This window comes from Mycteria americana, chromosome 3, assembly GCF_035582795.1.
Source record: "Mycteria americana isolate JAX WOST 10 ecotype Jacksonville Zoo and Gardens chromosome 3, USCA_MyAme_1.0, whole genome shotgun sequence".
Lineage (NCBI taxonomy): Eukaryota > Metazoa > Chordata > Aves > Ciconiiformes > Ciconiidae > Mycteria > Mycteria americana.
In genome coordinates, this window is record NC_134367.1 from 52,649,424 (window position 1) to 52,667,669 (window position 18,246).

The following is an 18,246-nucleotide window of genomic DNA, read 5'->3' on the forward strand; positions in this document are numbered from 1 at the left end:
TGCCCCTAGACAAATTATATTGAGCCGAAGCCAGTTCAGACATTTTTTAAACCAACTTGCTCATCAAGGAACAGCATAAGATATAGTCCTGAACAAATATTCTGCATTCCTTTACTAAGCACGTATAGTAATCTTTTGGGCCTGTGTTGGTAAACGCAGGTTGCAATTATTCAGTGTATGTTAGTCTGCTAAAATATTTTTGAAGGAGGTGGATACAGTGATTTATGCACTGTACTCCACCATAACATTTTTGTTTCTCTGCAATACTAGCATCCACTCTTCAACATGTCAGTCTACCAATACGCTATAATACGTGTCAACACAAACTGAATTCATGAGTGCCCCAGTCCTTCTGTGTGCTTACGTACATGAACAGTCACATTCACTTTACTGAGAGCACTCAGTTGCATAAAGCAAAGCGCATGGTTTAATTCTTTGCTGACTCAGAGCTGCGTGCCTGATCTAGAGTCTTCTGAAGTCAGTAGAATATTTCCACTTACCTTAACAAACTTTCAATTAGGACTTGCATGCACCGAGCTGCCTTTATAAACAACTTACATACCAGAGGAAGATTACAGCCAGACCAGCAAAATTAAAAGAATACTACAACTAAGTTAAAAATATACTTTTGAGAAAATTAAAATTTGAGAATTCTTGCTTCTGAGAATTATGAATCTATTTTCTACACAGACAGACTCAATACATCACGACTGTAAGTGATTAAAGGAACAATTTTTTTCTCTCATTTTCCTAGTTTGTGCCTTTAACAGAGCCATGTCAATTTTGTGTTGCTGGTCTGCTTCCCTTGGTGTTTGTGTAGATCTGCTATATGCTTGCAGGGCAAAGAGGAGACAAGCAGAATATGGCTTTACAATCACAAAGATAGACGGAGAAGAATTTTTTACACCAATAAATTCTAAATTATCTTTTTTTTTCCAGAAACAGTGAGATTTGGAGTGAATGATACTCCTGTGTTAGTCAACTTTATGAAGACTTAGCAAGAAACTTTTTGAACGAGGTTCATAATTGAATGAACAAAGTTAAAAAGTTGGCTGTCAAATCTATAGATGTTTCTAAATGTTATGTTCTAGTTCTGTTGTAAACAGAGTAAGGTACAAAAATATTTACCTATGAGAAAGAGATTTAAATATTCATTGCCTCCTAGACTGACAGAACTGAGGGAGAAGACGTAGTACCCCAAGCTCCCAGTGAACCAGATCAGCCAGACTGTGATGGTCCTTCTTGCAATGTGCCAGTTACAAAACAGGTCTAAGATGTTGTGCTTCTTTGTTGAGGACATGTCATTGTCACTCGTTCTGCCACTGACTAGATCATCTTGTTGGACTGAGCGCAGTTCAAAAACTTTGCAGGGAGTGCTTACTTTATTCCATCTTGCCATTATATTAATTACTTTTTGTGCATCTTCGTATCTTTCCTCTGACAGGAGCCAAAAAGGTGTTTCTGGGAGCATCCAGCAGCACAAGACAAAGGGAAGAGTCGCTATGGAGAGAAATATCTGATAGACCCACCAGGTCCGAACCAAAAATCCCACGAGTGCCACAACCATAATTCCCATAGCAAAAAAAGCATGGACATGCATAGAAGCCCAGGTTCGTGCTTTAATGCCAACAAATTCAGTCACATAAACAAAAGCCACAACCAGATAGCCACTTGAAACCTGGGGGGGTGGAAGAGAGAAAAAAAAGAGAGAGGGTGAGGTTTGTATCTACTCTCCTTGTGCAACAGCAGTAAAAACAAACAGCTAACAGTGTTCCACATTTGTGTACACTTAACTGCCACCGCACTGGCATGTCCCACACTGACAGAAAAAAAGGCAACCCTGAAAACAAATCAGCTGGAGAAAAAGTTCACCCAAACCTTCAGACTGCCCAGACACTGTATTTAAAAATGTGAAGTGATTTTGGATGCTTCTCTGTAGTGGGGGAGAGCCAGCAAGAGACACCTGAAAAAGAGCCTAATTTGCTGATGTCACTAAGCCCTTCACCTCCAAAAATCAGGTCCCTTAATGACATCGCAAACTGGACACTCAGGAAAATAAGGTCCCCTGAAGTAATTGTCACTTCTGAAAATCTTGACCTTGGCTTTTAAGTAGACTATTAAAAATCTGTACGTCAGGGAACTGCAAATTTACTGAGGATTACCTTCCACACCCTGGTAAATTATCTCATTAAATCAAATTTTTATAATGTTGGAAGAGAATCTCATATATATGGTTATAGGTTCTCATATGTTATCTAGCAAATGCAATTACTGGCATGTAGTATTTCTGCATTATAGTATTTCTTCATTGAATATATATATTATTGAATATATATATTTCATATTCTCTAGCAACAGTTAAACTCTTGGTATCTCAACGCATTTCAAAACACAGCTAGAAAATCTAGACTAGAAAATATTCCAGTACATTGTTTTGATTAATCAATTTTCTGGTTAAAAATATTCCAGTTAATAATCTCTGATTCTGAACCCACTGAACGTGATAGGAAAGCTGCGCTGATCTCAGTGGCACGGGGCTAGAGCTTTAGACCTCCATCTCGCAAATCAGTCCCAGTGGGCAGCTAAAACCTACAGCATCGGTCTGGTCAAAGCTTTTTGCTTTTCTGAACTACCACAGCCCCTCTCGCTGATCTCACTGTTCATGGCTGAAATGCCCATGCAGTTTTTCCTGCTAGGAAATCCTTCTGAGCTCTTATCAGGCAAAGGGAGCTCCAAAGGGAGGTCCTGTCTTGACTAATGCAGTGTCAGCAGGAATAAAATAAATTATGTGATTATTTTCAAATTTCTAACCAACTTTAAATGTTACATATTTTTTCTTGTGATAGCATTCTAATTTCTTTATGTGTCATATAGAAAGACTACAAATATTATATAGATGTAAAATAGTAATTTAAAATTGGTTACTATGTATAAATATTGAATATATATCAGATATAGGATATATATCATACATATATATAAAAGTATGTGTATAGATATGCATAAACACATATATTGGAATACCCTTAAGTACACTATAAACATCTAGGTGTTAAACATGTCTACCTATGTATTTAGTATTCCAGATGTAGCTTAAAAGACCAAAGAGATGCATGGAAGAGAAAATGTGCATCTCTCCTCCACCACTCAAAATGCTAGAGATAAAAAACATACTTATTATAGATTTGTTATTTTAAGAAAAATATACTCCATTTCTAACAATAAGGAGAAAGGCAATGGCAGCTGCAATGCAGAATCCAGAGTTTGCTGCTCACACGTGGTATTTAATTACCAGTCCAGCAGAGGTTGGGATGGAGGAAGTACCAAACACTGCTTCATACAGACGCTTTCTATTAATTCAAAGAGGAAAAGTGCTGTGGTCCAAGAACATTCAGACTCTCCCTGCTCTGCTGAAATAAGTGCAACAGAGGGGCCTTTAGAATAATGGAATAGCGGAGGAAATAAGAACAAAAGGGAGGTTTTCCTGAGAAGGGGTAGGAAATGACACATAAAAAGAGCCAGGGTGAACATCCTTTCTTACCATAGCAAGGAGAAAGCGCACAATCATGAAACTGTAGTAGTCAAATGTGAAGGCCACTGCGATGCCAAATACAAACTGACCAGCACTTGTGAACCATATAACACGCTGTCTTCCCAGTCTGCAAATCACAGCGGTAATAAAATTATGAATAGCCACAAACATTCTATTAAAATACACCTGCAACTCCAGAGAGCCTATCTGGAAGTGAGTCTGAAAATACTATACTTAATACTTTCACTCACCACAGAAACTCTGGTTTAGTTACCTGTATTAATTTTTCAGTAATTCCAACTTCCAAGGAAAAGGAAGCTCCTATGGATGGAACTTCCATTCCACAATTCTTGGCTGGAAGCAACATGGAGAAGTGGGCGTTACATATGCTCACCTCCAGCTTCAAGTTTAACTTCTACATAACTAATCTGCAAATTTACTCTGTCTTATTTATGAGGACAGTAGGTAAGACTCGCTTTTTCAGATATTTTATATTAAGTAATGTCTAGTTAATAATTTCTAACAAAAGTTAGCTGTGATCAACACATGCCATCTCTTGCCAAAGTAACAACCAATTTGGATAGTAATGAAAGGCTTCTGTAACATATCTTTGTCCAGTTATTCAACGTTGAATTCTCTAGTAAGTGACAATTACATAGTTCTCCTGAATTTTCTGATTGCATCACAGCACACGTGCATACAAACACAGAAATCCAGGAAGCTAGTATACTAACAGCAAAAAAAATCATGTCAAATACTAGCTTCCCATCAACAACATAGTAATTTCCAGTGTAACAGAAGGGCATTTAGTGAAAAGGAACTTCTATTTGTTTATCTTCTTCCCGTGTGTCAGGGAGAAAATACACCAAGTAGAGCCAGTTGTCCCTAAACAAGTGAGCACATGCTATCAATAAGAAGCTCATCTGAGGAGAAAACCTAGAAATCTGCAGTAGATATACAAGACTCTATTGAGGATTCATTATATTCTATCTACAAACGTTCTGTAATACAAAATGCATGGAATCATTTTTCTTCCCTGATAATATTCTCTTGGACTCTTATTATCTACTCCACCGTGAACAGCTTTTCACAGATGTGGATATTATGTTTAGACAGAGAGCTTGAGGACTTTCAGGGATGTGGGCTCATTTGTCGGTTTTTCTCCGTGAGTATTTGGTACTACATTATAACAACTCCTCTTTTTTTCCAGCCTTGACCTGGAGTCATGCACATTTGGTCTCTGACCCCTGCCAGAAGAGATCCCAGTGAGTCCTAGCTGTCAGAGCTCTTCTGTTGGGAAATCTGTTAATTGGGAATGGGAGGAACCCACAAACTTATTTCCCACCAGCCAGGATGTGTCAGAAAATAATAACTTTCAGCTGTAAAATCTACAGTTGTAAATCTGCAACTCAGAATGTGTGTATTATCTTAACTGGCTGCCCATGGTTTGAATTAATGGAAATGAGAACAATATGATCATAACCTTATAAATCATGTCTGAGTATTAATTAATAAAGCTATGAATGATTTAAAGGGACGCAGAACAAATGTTGGCATTATATTCTGGTTTTGTATTAAATATGGTTTTACAAAGCCTTGGATCGGGAGCCAGGATTGATTCCATGTGTTCTAAAAGCCAAATTAAAAAAAGATCATCTTTACTTTTGCATTCCCATATTGTAACTGTCACACCGTAGCATTGTGCTAATGAAGGAAAATCAGAAAACACCACGCCTGGTATCCTTTTTCACTCATACTGTTAGCTGTGGGATAAAACGTCACCCTCCACCTAACAGAGCTTAGACAACAAGCTCCTTTATAGAAAGGGGTAAATAACACTAAACCAGCCTTCAAAGCAAAACACAAGTACATAAACTGCCTGAGACAAAACCAAATACAACGTAGCTTAGGCATTTGACTCTCATATGGATAGAAGGGCACGGCTGGGTGTTCTTCTGAGGTAGGAATACGTGTGTTTGTGTTGAGAGAGAAAACCAAGAGAAGCAGGAGGATACAGACGTGCATCCTGGATCTCACTATTGCTTCTGAGTCCAACTCTGATGCTGGGTCTCAGTGCGTGATCTGAGATAACATCCAGGGAGGAAATGTTGGAGGGGAGCGGGCTGAAGGACAGCCTTGGCACCATGAGCAAGGGACTGCTCGGGTCCAAGTCCCTCCACAGACTGACTCTCCTCGTACTCAAACAGAACTTTGTACGTGCTGGTAAATAAATGAAATTACAGCACACCTCACTGACAACCATTTTTCCTCCTATCTAGACTAACCTTCAAGAGACTGAAGTTTAAGCTAACCACTCAGGAAAAAACTACAATTGGACAGCAAGGAAAAATAGTATATGGGTATTTATTTTAAGAATGTGGGGCCTGATCAAACCCGCAAAGCCTTTGCATCAGCCCCACAGAGCTGTATTCATGAGAGAGGTTAGGAAATTTGTGATTTTCAAATACATGACTTTTAACCTTCTAGTAGCCCTTCAGCTGTTTATCATATCCAGAAATAAAAATCTATGTTTCCATGGGGAATCTCTCCTCATGGAAAATGAGGTGAAAATCTACTCCCAGGTTTTACTGTTGCTATTACTAACTATTGCTATTTCTGTTAAAAAAAAAAATTAATCTAGGGGCAAATACTAGCTGCATAGGGCAATTTGAGGGATCAAGGCCTAGAACAATGGCTGATATAAAGTAAGAAAAAAAAATCTAAAAGCAAATGATTTGTGAATATGTTTTAAAATTAGTACTTGTTGTCAGAAAAAGAAATTGAGTAAAACACCTCTGTGAATAAAACAATATCCAAACCTCCTGAATTGTGAATACATAATTATGAATACACAATTAATGAAAACAACAAAACAGTTAGATACGCGTGGTGTTACTGTAGTCTGGAGCTACAATTTTTAGAGGATGGCACTTTACCTGTCAGCAATGTCACCAAAAATCACTGCTCCAATCAAGACTCCAAGCATGAATGTAGGCTGGATTAATTTTGCAAGCCATTCTCGGTCACAGACCAGATCCCACTGTGTAACAACAGTGCTCTTCCACTTTGTATCATCATAGAGAAATCCATCAGAACAAGAAAATATGGACTTGTTGCCTTTGTATTCATATGCCAGATCCAAACTGACTTCTCGTTTGGACCTGCTGCATTGGTTAAGTTCCCAAATTTCTCCATTTTCCAGCTGGACTACAATGTAATTTTCTGTTGAGGTCCATAGTGTCCAGATGTCCTCTATAGTCGATTCAGAGGAATTGTAGAAAAGAACACTACTCACATTTCCAGGGATCCCACATACAAAGTTAGGAGCAACAGCCATGAACACAGACGCTAAGTAATGGATACCGCATGACATAGCTTGAAAGACAGATGCAAAATAAACACATGCTTGAAATCTGTAAAGGGAAAGATAAAAAGTTTACTGAAGAAAAGCCCTCTATACATGTTGATTTTTTTTTTCCATAATTATTTTGCTAGCATCAGTAAATGGAGACATCATTAAAGTGTCTAGTGTTTTGTTATATAGTGCTGCTTCAATATTAGCTAAGCCCTGCAAGAGACCAAAGATGAGAAAAGATCCACAGCAGAAGTAATCTATTGTCAGGAAATAAATGCTGCCCTTAGTCATGTGTTTAGCCGTACAGAGAAGACCATTTAAAAAGAAACAATTCTGAACTTAAGCACTTAGTTTGAAGCAACCTTCCACCCTCCAATTCTGTGTAGCGCATCCCATCAAAATAAGGCCTTAGATTACTGGAATGGTTAGAAAAATCAAAATGTTGCAACCTCAGATTCTGAGGGATAGAGATATGCACATCAAATAAAACAAACCAAACACATGATGCCCTTCATTTCACCTAATTGTATCTGTATAACTGTATTCCATCTATCTTCCATCTCTCTTTATTGCCTCCGAAAGACAAAGAGAGAATACGTGTAGACACACGTAGAGGAAGATAGAATCTGAACAGCGTGAAATGTTTTGTACCAAAACATAGCTGTAAACTGGGTTGGGGTTTGGCTTAAACAGTGCAGTTATGCATTAAAGATTGTATCATAAAGCAAACACGGTAAAAGAATGTTTTATGCATAGCCTGATTTTTGGCATTTTAACTGCTCTTAAAACATGCTTGAGATGCAAGTAAATCTTAGTACATAAATTGCACATGTATTCTGAATTTTGAAAGACTTGCAATGAACTCTAGTATTACTGACTGCAAATTTAGACAGTTTCTGATAATGTAAGCATAAGGAGTCTTTTTCTCAATTAAATGTTAAAATTATGCACATAATTAGTACAACATCTGTTCAGAAAAAACAACATAGCTTTGGTTTCTCTTCCACTTTTTACTTCCTGAAGGCCAATCAATTGCACTAATTTGAAGCAATGAGCTTCTATATATACATCCTTACTGCAGTATGCGCTGGGCCTTGGTAGTATCAAACAAAAAGCAGCTTTTTTTTAAATCATCAGAGGCTATCTCTGCTGAAGTTATAGGAAATGATGCCTAAAAAACAATTGCCTTGAAATGTCTTGTGGGAAAAGTCAGAACAATTCCAATCCCCGTAACAAATGCAACCTGCAGATCACTCCTCTCCGAAATGTATCTAATCTAGCCTTGAATTCCCGTAATAAAGGTCAAATCATCTATCATCACCATTTTTAATGAATTGCTAAACTATCTATAACCAAAGTATTTAAATAGAATTTGCTGGATACATTGTCTTAATGTCCAATTAACCTTTCCAATTAAACAGTTCTCATGTATAACCTAACTCCATTCACCATCCTCATTCTCCTCTGCCTTTTATCTTGTGATTCTTCTTTCTTTCCTTGGTAAATGTAAACCCAGTTGCCCATCCTGTCTTTCCAATGGCATTGTTGCTGTTCAGATGGAGTGCTTTTTACCTCCCTTTCTCTTGACAACAGGTCTATTGACTTTTCCACAGCAGTCGGAGGAGAGGGCTGAATTGCTAAACCCACTGTGGCAGCTCAAAACCTGGCTCCACTTCCCTCTTGAAGACTTGGCAAGGCAATCCTCACACAGGTGCTGTGCTGCTCTTTCCCAACAAACCTTGTGAGAGATATGGTCAAGAGAAACTGAACATAACCATGCTGTCCCTTAAGCCTATCAATCCTCTCTAAAGAGAACAGCTTCTTGAGGTCGAAGTAGCTAGCCATAAATCAAAGCAAGGCTAAACCTGCTCTGAAAAGCTTTTGGGCTATCTTGGACCACAAAAAAGCAAAGATTATTCTGAAATGTAACCTTTGTCCCCCTATTAATGCAGACAAATATGGTCAGCAACATGTTTTAGTTCCTCTTCTCTAGTTTAATTTTAACTATTCCCATCAAAAGACACAAACTCGTTTTAAAAATAGCAGAGCAAGACCAAATTCAACAACTTGAGCTATTGTTGCAGTATGCAGAATGACTGAAATCAGGACTAGAAGACCTCTAGCAAATTAGCAAGTTTAATCCCTAGAAGCTGTGCAGTTACATCTTCTACTAGCTAACAAAAAGCAGCATACCCAGAACCAGGATCCCCAGTATTTTCAGCATCTGTCATTATGCATCGTGAAATCGCAGTGTCAGATAGCCCAGTTGGTATTTCCCAGACAGAGGAAGAATCAAATAATTTCAAATTCCCATACATTCATCTTGAGTTTCTTAATTAGCTCTCACAGTACACGAAATATCAGGTTCATCATTTCTGTTCTACCCAGTAAGAGTGAGCAGGAAAAATATATTTATGCCCTTTCTTGTTGGAGAGGCTTGAAAGAAGATAACAACTTGTAAGGATACAAACTGAGAAGATGGCATGAACCAATGCATTACATTATTTTTTAAAAACCCAAATCCCAAGAGCATCACCAGGGCTACGATTTTGATCAGGTCTAACTAATCTCTGCACTAACTGCTCCCTTGAGAGTTTTATCTTATCTCTTCCTGAACACTTCTTGTGATCATACTTCAATAACCATTTTGACAGACTGCTCCACTGTCAAATCTTTCTGTTGGAAAGTTTCTCATTAAATCTAATCTTGATGTCCCCTTTTTCCCTGTAAGACTATTAGCAGTTTATAAAACATCCTTGTGCAACCTTGAATAAATTTTCCTTGTCTTTTATCACTTTGTTGTACAGAATTATCAGTTATCTCCCTCTAGTTACTTTCTAAAACTATATAAATTACAGTCCCTTACCCTTTCCTCATTTTTCCTTTGTGTCCTATAGAACAGTTTCCACCTCTATAAAAAGCTATAAAGGATTTATTTCAAAGAAATATCTGTGTCATGCCATATTTCACCCATCTTTCAAGGGTTTAACTTAGAACTAGAGATAACTGATTCTTGTAAAAACATTCTTCCATTTTCAATGTTATGAAAATCTTATTCAGTTCCAACGAAGAAATCCACTCTGTAGTATCATTATTTTTCTTACCTAATTTGCAGCACCTATGCTAAGCAAACACAAAACGTCAAACAAAATGCCAGATATACATTAAGAGACATAATTTATGCTGTTTATGACAATTTAAGAACAGGAAAGTGTGTGGTTTTACAGCAAAATGGCCATGTTGTTGCAGAATCCTGCAGGATGGATGGCACTGCACTTTTTAACCTCTAACTGCTCAATAAAAAAAGCCAAGAAGCAGGCAGGGGAAGCAGGAATAGGGAAAAATAAGGCTTGATGTGAAGCTAGAAAAGTGTTTGGCAGCACCAGTGGCTGAAGGAATCCCACAGCCCTGCCACCACACGAATGGGCTGCTCCCCTGCCTGTAAAAACTACCTACTGCTCTCTCCAGTAAAATTCCACAATGGGCTGGCTAAGCCTCTCTTTGTGTGTATATATATATTTATATAAAACACACACACAAAAAAAAAACCAACCTGAAAGCCCTCTTTTGCTGTGAAGGCAAAATTCATTGCTGACTACAGTAGTGTTGTAACAGCATCCCCATCAATGCTAGATTGAAAAGCCCAACCTTATGAGCTGACGAGAATCTCCTGTGGGTAGGAAGGGCTTTTCTTCCTGAAAGAACAATTGTATAGAGGTCAGGAAATTCATGAACTTCCATAGTTACCAAAAGGAGTTCATTAGGCCATTAGTGACAACATGTAGAAAGCATGAAAACTATGTAGGGAGGATGATACATGGGATGGGAGAGTACTATAGATGCATTGAACTTTGCTTGCCAGAACAGCTGAAGGTTGAAAAGGGACAGAGAAAGACACAGGCCCAGCCTCATGGTAGACACAGGTTGATTAGAAGAGAGGTCAGGGCAGCAGACAGTGCTGAGCAAGGAGGAACATAAAGCTGCTGCCTGTTCTATCACTAGCCTGGGATCCCTCCTGTTAGACCTTTGGGTGCATGAGTTTTATCTCAGCCCTCCTGCTGTGGCCTTGTCAATGCTCTTCCCCACTCTTAAAACCCTGGGGCTGCTTCTTGGCCCATGCTCACGTGGCGGCTGAGCAGCTTCTCCTCTTTGCGGGAGGACTTGGTGCCGGGGGAGCACAGCCGCTCCCGCTCGGGGGGCCTGCAGCAGCCCCTGCGGCTGGTGGTGCTGGGGCAGGGGGTCACAGCAGAACGTATACAGGTCATACACTTCACTGACCCTCAGGCACAGGCTAAAGTCTATGCTGTCCTTGCTGCCTACTGTAAATGATTAACTTTTTTCCCAAATTCTTAATTTAAGAACACTGGACTGATAAGAAACTCTTTTATTACTAAGCTTCAGTCTCTCTATTGCATGCAAACATGTAATATAATCTTTTTAGTAAACTCACTGAACTCCATTTTAAAAGTTAAATTTCCCTGAATAAAGAGATACTGCTGCTCATGCATCAAAATGTTAAGAATAAATACTATGTTAAGAATAAATACTAGTGTTAAGAATAAATACTAGTGAAATTCACCAAAAGAAAGCAAGGCTTCTTTCAGCAAAGTCTGTGATCTGTTTTCCTGGACTGATCTCAAAAAAGGCAGTTTTTGGCAAGGGTATTTTATATGCCAGTTATCTTCACATACACACATCAGATTATGTAATATATATTGTTGCAAGTAGTAGTTTTCAATACCTCTTTTACAGATTTTTTTTCTTTTTAAAAAGCACACTTTTTGCAATTTTTAAGATCTGTGAACACGATGACTGTCCTGAAAGGTATGATAATCTCTCGCAGTGTTTTTCCATCTCTTCAGTGACTTGCCATGAGAGATAATTATTTGGCAAGTACATTTTGCCACTCTTGCTAGGATGGTCAAATATAGAAGTCAAGAAGACTTTGTAGGTTACTGCTCCAGCATAGAGATGCTTAATGAATGCCAGAAGTCAAATGAGCATAAAACTGTCTTCACAAAGGCTTGAGCAAGACACAACATGAAAATGTTCCAGTCTTTCTTAAAATATTTTTGTGAAATTTCTCCACCGTTATTCTTTTTTTCAGTTTACAGCTTATAGTAAAAAAGACTTTTACATTTTCTGACTCTCCTGCACAAGTTTTAAGATCTCACCAGTAAGAAAAGCAACTGGTAATATCGTAATGTCACTACCTGAATGGAAGAAATATTCCTCCATAAAGATAATGAACTAGATCTCAGACCACTGTTGCTCTAGCCATAGTCTCATGACACGACATACTCTGTGGCACTGTCACTGTAAGATATTTCCTCCCTTCTCCTTTCCCACCATTTATTAATCCCCTGAGACATAGTGCACTCTACCCTCAGTTGCAGTGGTACTTTTTATGTGGACTGGCTGTGAATTTTATCTGGGAAACTGATCTAACTTAAAAAAAAAAGTCAAAATAGATGATGATTAAAAAAAATAAAACAAGCCAGATTAGTTGCTTGATCCAATTAATATTGCATCCATGCAAACAATCTGCACCAGTCGGTTTGAAAGGTGGTACATCTGGCATGCAAAAATATCTGAAGTGGACATTGCTGCATATACATTAGAGAATAAATCCCCAGCCTCGGAGTACTTTTACCATTGTCAGTTATTGCAGAGTATAGATGGGACAAACCTTGTTAGATACTAATTTTATGTTAAATAAAATGTTTCTGATACTATTTGTTTCCTTGTCTGTCCACGGAAGAGAGGAGAGGGTGAATTACTAGATACTCCTCAAAAGCTAACATAAAACTTTAAAAATCCTTTCAGTGTAGGATAGAGTCACAAGGCTGTTCTGTGATTAGCAAAAGACTTGTACTATTCCACAGGTTTTACAAGAACTATTTTTACTGTTTGTCTTTTCAACCACCTTGTTAGCAAATTGCTTAGTCAGAAAACACAGTGTTTTTGTTGTGCAGTGTACACTCAACAGGATGGTTTCAGTGGAAAGAAATTTCCAGATATTTACTATTGCCGAAAGAATCTGTGTTCAGTAACCACTTTCACCTCTGTATTTCATCCTGGGTTTTTTTAATTCGAGAAAAGCCATTCAGCGTTCTTTCCACTCTAAACCAAAAAGCTGTGATGCACTTACACATTTATTTTTTGAGAGGAAAGGAGCTGAATGAGACTCAGGAGCAGTATTTTTGCTATGGTGCAGAGATGCAGATTTGGAAGCAGCCTCAAATATATAACAGACACGGCCTTATTGGACTTACAGTGTCAAGAGTAAACTTCCTTCCCTCCTAAGGGTGGTTTAAACTACACTAAGACTTGGTCTCAGCCCACATCAGCAAGATGGTTATTTCCAGAATTTGTTTTCAGAGGCAGAAGATGCTGTGTAGGATATCCAGTTGAAACATACCAACAGCACAGATGCAACAGGAATAAGAAAGCCTATAGAGATCAGGAAGGCTCCAGGAATTATGTATCATCACTGGGGAGAATGTGTGCATCAACATGCAGTCACCAAACAGCAGACACTTACTGAATCATTCTTACAATCATCTAAAACTGATCCTCTGAAGAATTGTAACACTTCAATCCCATTAAACTTGTGCATGTTTCCCTTTGGTTAAGACAAGCCCAGAATTTGTTCGGCTGCTCACTACTGCACATTTGGTATAACAGCTTAGATGAAGAAAGTCACGTCAGTGTAAAAATCAATAATTAGTGCTACAGAATTTAGGGCCATACTTTTAAAATTCTTTTTTTTTGCAATTAATGCAACAATTTTTCGGTTTTGGCTATCTAAATCCAGGCACATTCTGTCCTCACTTGTGACAAAATGATCTAGTTGATAAATATTGCTGGGTTTCATCAGTTTAGTAGCATAGCTTTCAGCTATGAACAGACACGCACAGCAGAAAGGGCAGTTGCCATTAAAGATGTCCTGATATTTCTTGTTGCCCCTCTGCCAAGGGCCACTGCCCCCAGGGGAGAGCCAGCCAGAAGGAAGGTGTGTTCACACCTCGGCCACTTCAGCCCAATGCCCAGCCTTCTGGTTCAATGAGAGTGGAACTGGACTAGGTGCAAGGGCTCTGGATTTGTACTCAAGCAACCAAGCTACACACACAGGTTCCACTCTTGACTTTACTGTGAAAGTAACTTCTGGTTGAGGGGGAACACATCACGGGGAGAGGTAACTTTTTAATTGCTGGGGCTATATCCACTAGCTTTCCTGCATGCATAAACTACAAGGGGTTCTGGAGAAGTCAACAGTGAACTTTGAACAGCTTGGCAACTTTAGAGGTTAGCACAGCTCTTGCACCATACTCTAGGCTCCTTAGGTGAAAGGGAGATAAATGCTATGTAACCTGCCATGGAAGGATCCATCTGCAGATGGATTATCTAGTAAGGAGAGAGATCTACAAGACCTGCCTGTGTAACAAATGCCAACCAAACATCTCTCTTGGTTGCTGTGAGGAGCAACTGTAGTTTTTCTCCTTCACATGTTTATAGTATCTACCGTATAACTAGTAGAAATAAAGCAATAAAAGGGAGAAAAAAGTGGAAATTTAAAACTATCACTGAAAACAATGGTCAAACATGAAATGGTGTACATTAATTTCTAACCTTCTTCTGGTCAGCCTTCTTTTTGATTATCAAAATTAGTATGAAATAAATTTTTGTAATTCTGGTACATTTGCACCCATACAGGTACCAGTAAAGCAGTCCTCGAACTTGAGGTCACGGCTCCAAGTGGGGCTATAGCAGTTACCAGTGGAGCAGCAATCACAGTGGGAACAGGGCAGGCAAGCAGGAATGGACTGCAATTGCAACAGCAATTCTGACACCTTCCAATGGCAGAGCTGGAGTCAGTCTATCTCATTCTAGTTATCCACTTGTCCTTCCTGTTTTATGTGTGTCAAGGGTATATACCAGGTAATTTAATTAAAAAAGAACATGACCGTGCAGTTTTTAAGTTATTTAGGTTTCTTTTGTAATTATTTGGATTAGTCCTAAACACAGAAGACTGGTTACGCTTGAACAGTAGTAACACTTCAGGCTCTATACTTGGGAATGTTTCCATTCATAGAATCATAGAATCATAGAATCATAGAATCATTCAGGTTGGAAAAGACCTTTAAGATCATCAAGTCCAACCGTTAACCTACCACTGCCAAGTCCATCACTAAACCATGTCCCTAAGCACCACATCTACACAGCTTTTAAATACCTCCAGGGATGGTGACTCAACCACTTCCCTGGGCAGCCTGTTCCAATGCTGGACAACCCTTTCAGTGAAGAATTTTTCCTAACATCCAATCTAAACCTCCCCTGGCACAACTTGAGGCCATTTCCTCTTGTCCTATTGCTTGTCACTTGGGAAAAGAGACCGACCCCCACCTCGCTACAGCCTCCTTTCAGGTAGTTGTAGAGAGCAATAAGGTCTCCCCTCAGCCTCCTTTTCTCCAGGCTAAACAACCCCAGTTCCCTCGGCCACTCCTCACAGGACTTGTGCTCTAGCACAGCTTTGTTGCCCTTCTTCTTCAGCAGCTTTGTTGCCCTTCTTTGGACAAGCTCCAGCACCTCAATGTCTTTCCTGTAGTGAAGGGCCCAAAACTTAATACAGTATTCAAGGTGTGGCCTTACCAGTAACACATACAGGGAGACAATCACTCCCCTAGTCCTGCTGGCCACACTATTTCTCGATACAAGCCAGGATGCCATTGGCCTTCTTGGCCACCTGGGCACACTGCTGGCTCATGTTCAGCCGCCTGTCGACCAACACGCCCAGGTCCTTTTCCTCTGGGCAGCTTTCCAGCCACTCTGCCCCAGGCCTGTAGCGTTGCATGGGGTTGCTGTGGCCCAAGTGCAGGACCTTGCACTTGGCCTTGTTGAACCTCATACAATTGGGTTCGGCCCATCGATCCAGCCTGTCCAGGTCCCTCTGCAGAGCCTTCCTACCCTCAAGCAGATCAACACTCCCACACAACTTGGTGTCATCTGCAAACTTACTGAGGGTGCACTCGATCCCCTCATCCAGATCATTGATAAAGATATTAAACAGAACTGGCCCCGATATTGAGCCCTGGGGAACACCACTTGTGACCGGCCACCAACTGGATTTAACTCCATTCACCACCACTCTTTGGGCCCGGCATCCAGCCAGTTTTTTACTCAGTGAAGCGTATCCCTGTCCAAGCCATGAGCAGCCAGTTTCTCCAGGAGAATGCTGTGGGAAACCATGTCAAAGGCTTTACTATAGTCTAGGTAGACAACATCCACAGCCTTTCCCTCATGCACTAAGCGGGTCACCTTGTCATAGAAGCAGATCAGGTTGGTCAAGCAGGACCTGCCTTGCATAAACCCATGCTGACTGGGCCTGATCACCTGGTTGGCCTGTACATGTTGTTCCTGAAAATACATTCCAGGAACAGCATTTTTATAAACATCTACCATTTAGAAAATTAGCATGTAGTCTGTCTGCATGATATATTACTAGCATTATTTCTCAGGGAAAACTCAGTTCCAGCATCTTTGGTAACACTGTTCTCTTTTGGTCAGCCTCTTTCTTGGGGACAAATCCAAATTAGGTACTTAATTCCCTTCCACGCTGTAGCATTTCCACCTGCTTATGTACGCAAATCATTTCACACCATAATCTGTAAAGTGCCTAATAGAATTTAAATGTTTTTATTGAGATTCCATCTAATTATAGACATAGGCAGTACTTCATGTATAAACTGTTATATTTCATTCTTACTTCCCCATTTAGGAAATCAGATTGTTTTCTGTTTACCTTGATGACACATTGCACTAACTTTGTTCAAACTATGGAAGTTTACATTTATTTTATCTGATTTTTTTTTCTGTCTATAATCTTGAAATAAAACTCATTGGTTTTCATATGAATCATGTTCTTACTTATTTGTTATTCTATTTACATATTTCTATTGCAAAACTCTAAACCTGGTATAGCTGAAGGTACAAATACATGGATTGAATACCTACTTTGCAGTGGTGAAAACTGTCAATTCTGAAGCAACTAGCAATCTATTCTTCAAAGACTATTTTGCAAAATAATTAAGCCTTACTGTTGTCATAATTAAATGATGCTTTTTAAGAACTCTTTTTTTTGTTTCCTATTCATAGTAACACCTAAGAAGAACTGGATGCAGACAGCTCATTTTCAGTCTGAATTCTGCATAAATTCTCATCATGCCATGCCATACTTACTGTTACACTTACTACCCATGGCTTTAAACTTCTATATTGGAAATTTAATTCCTCCACTCTTGGAAAATGATTGTAAAATTTCTCATTCTTATAGGTTTTTGAAAGTTCTCATGGGAAAAGTTAAAACAAGTAAGAAAACTGTGTAATTAATTTAAGCATACTGGACATCACTTTCCTAGCACATGTTTGTAACCATTCCTGCACATACTAGTGTCTTCTGAGTTTTCAGTTAGAACTAATAAGGATTATTAGCTCTGTGGATCAAATTATGTTTAAAACATTTCTGTAAATATTTGACAGAAATGTAATGGAATTTTGGGTTGCTCCATTGTTTCTTTCTTCCTTAATATAATCAATAATTTTACCCATAGCATTAATTTTGCAGCCTAGAATATGACTAAGATGAGTTGGTCTATTTCTGTGGGCTACATAAAGCATTGTATTACCTGGATAATGTGTCGTTTTACTCTCCCTGGCTCTGTTGGCAACTCTTACAATGTTCTTTGGTTAATTATGACTTTCATCACAGTGACTCTTCATCAAGAGCAAAACAGAAGAGCTGAAGCAGACACCTTTGTCTTACTAGCTTTTTAGGAATATTTCACTAAAAAAAAAAAATCACTTAACAAGATGTTACATTTAGGGAATTAAGTGTCACATAATACTGTATCTTCTAAAATTTGAGACAAAAGTCAATATATAAATCAAGGCATGCCTTTAGGAAAGGCAACTCAGTTGCAGCCAGAGATTCTTTGCTGCCAAAGACAATATAGCAGCAAGTTGCTGACAAGTTGCAATTCTACGTGTATGGAATTCTACACTTGTAATTCTACAGTTCTGCAACTTCAAGAAAGGGATTTGATTTAATGCACAGTCTGGTATGGTCAAAGTATTGTCTTCTGTTAAACTTGGTTTTGCTTATGTATGAATTGTTTAAGTACATCTATATTTAGCAGCTATGTTCTACATTCAAAAGGAAAATAGCCTCCGCATCAACAGCTTTTCTCTCTTTGTGTGACAGAGAAGCTTGTATCTTCTACAGACTTTGTTAAAGCTCAGTTAGGACACTGAAGAGGAGTAAGATATAGCTCCTTTCTTCCTCTCTTCAGGAGTCTACACT

The 18,246-nt window shown here is 38.9% G+C and overlaps 1 protein-coding gene across 8 annotated transcripts in view; it reads right to left on the bottom strand.

Moving 5' to 3' along the window:
• The window catches only part of LOC142408256 (solute carrier family 22 member 16-like), a 53,865-nt gene that overhangs the window by 26,948 nt on the left and 8,671 nt on the right, over positions 1–18,246 (bottom strand). For 2 of the 8 annotated variants that reach the window (XM_075498544.1, XM_075498548.1), the window contains exons 2-4: positions 6,469–6,945; positions 3,542–3,659; positions 1,129–1,678 (exon numbers count right to left, since the gene is read on the bottom strand). In XM_075498544.1, the coding sequence (XP_075354659.1) occupies positions 1,129–1,678; positions 3,542–3,659; positions 6,469–6,945 (1,145 nt within the window). Of the gene's footprint in view, positions 1–1,128; positions 1,679–3,541; positions 3,660–6,468; positions 6,946–18,246 lie in introns of those variants that run through there. The other 6 variants (XM_075498547.1, XM_075498545.1, XM_075498546.1 and 3 more) reach the window with 6 other exon arrangements.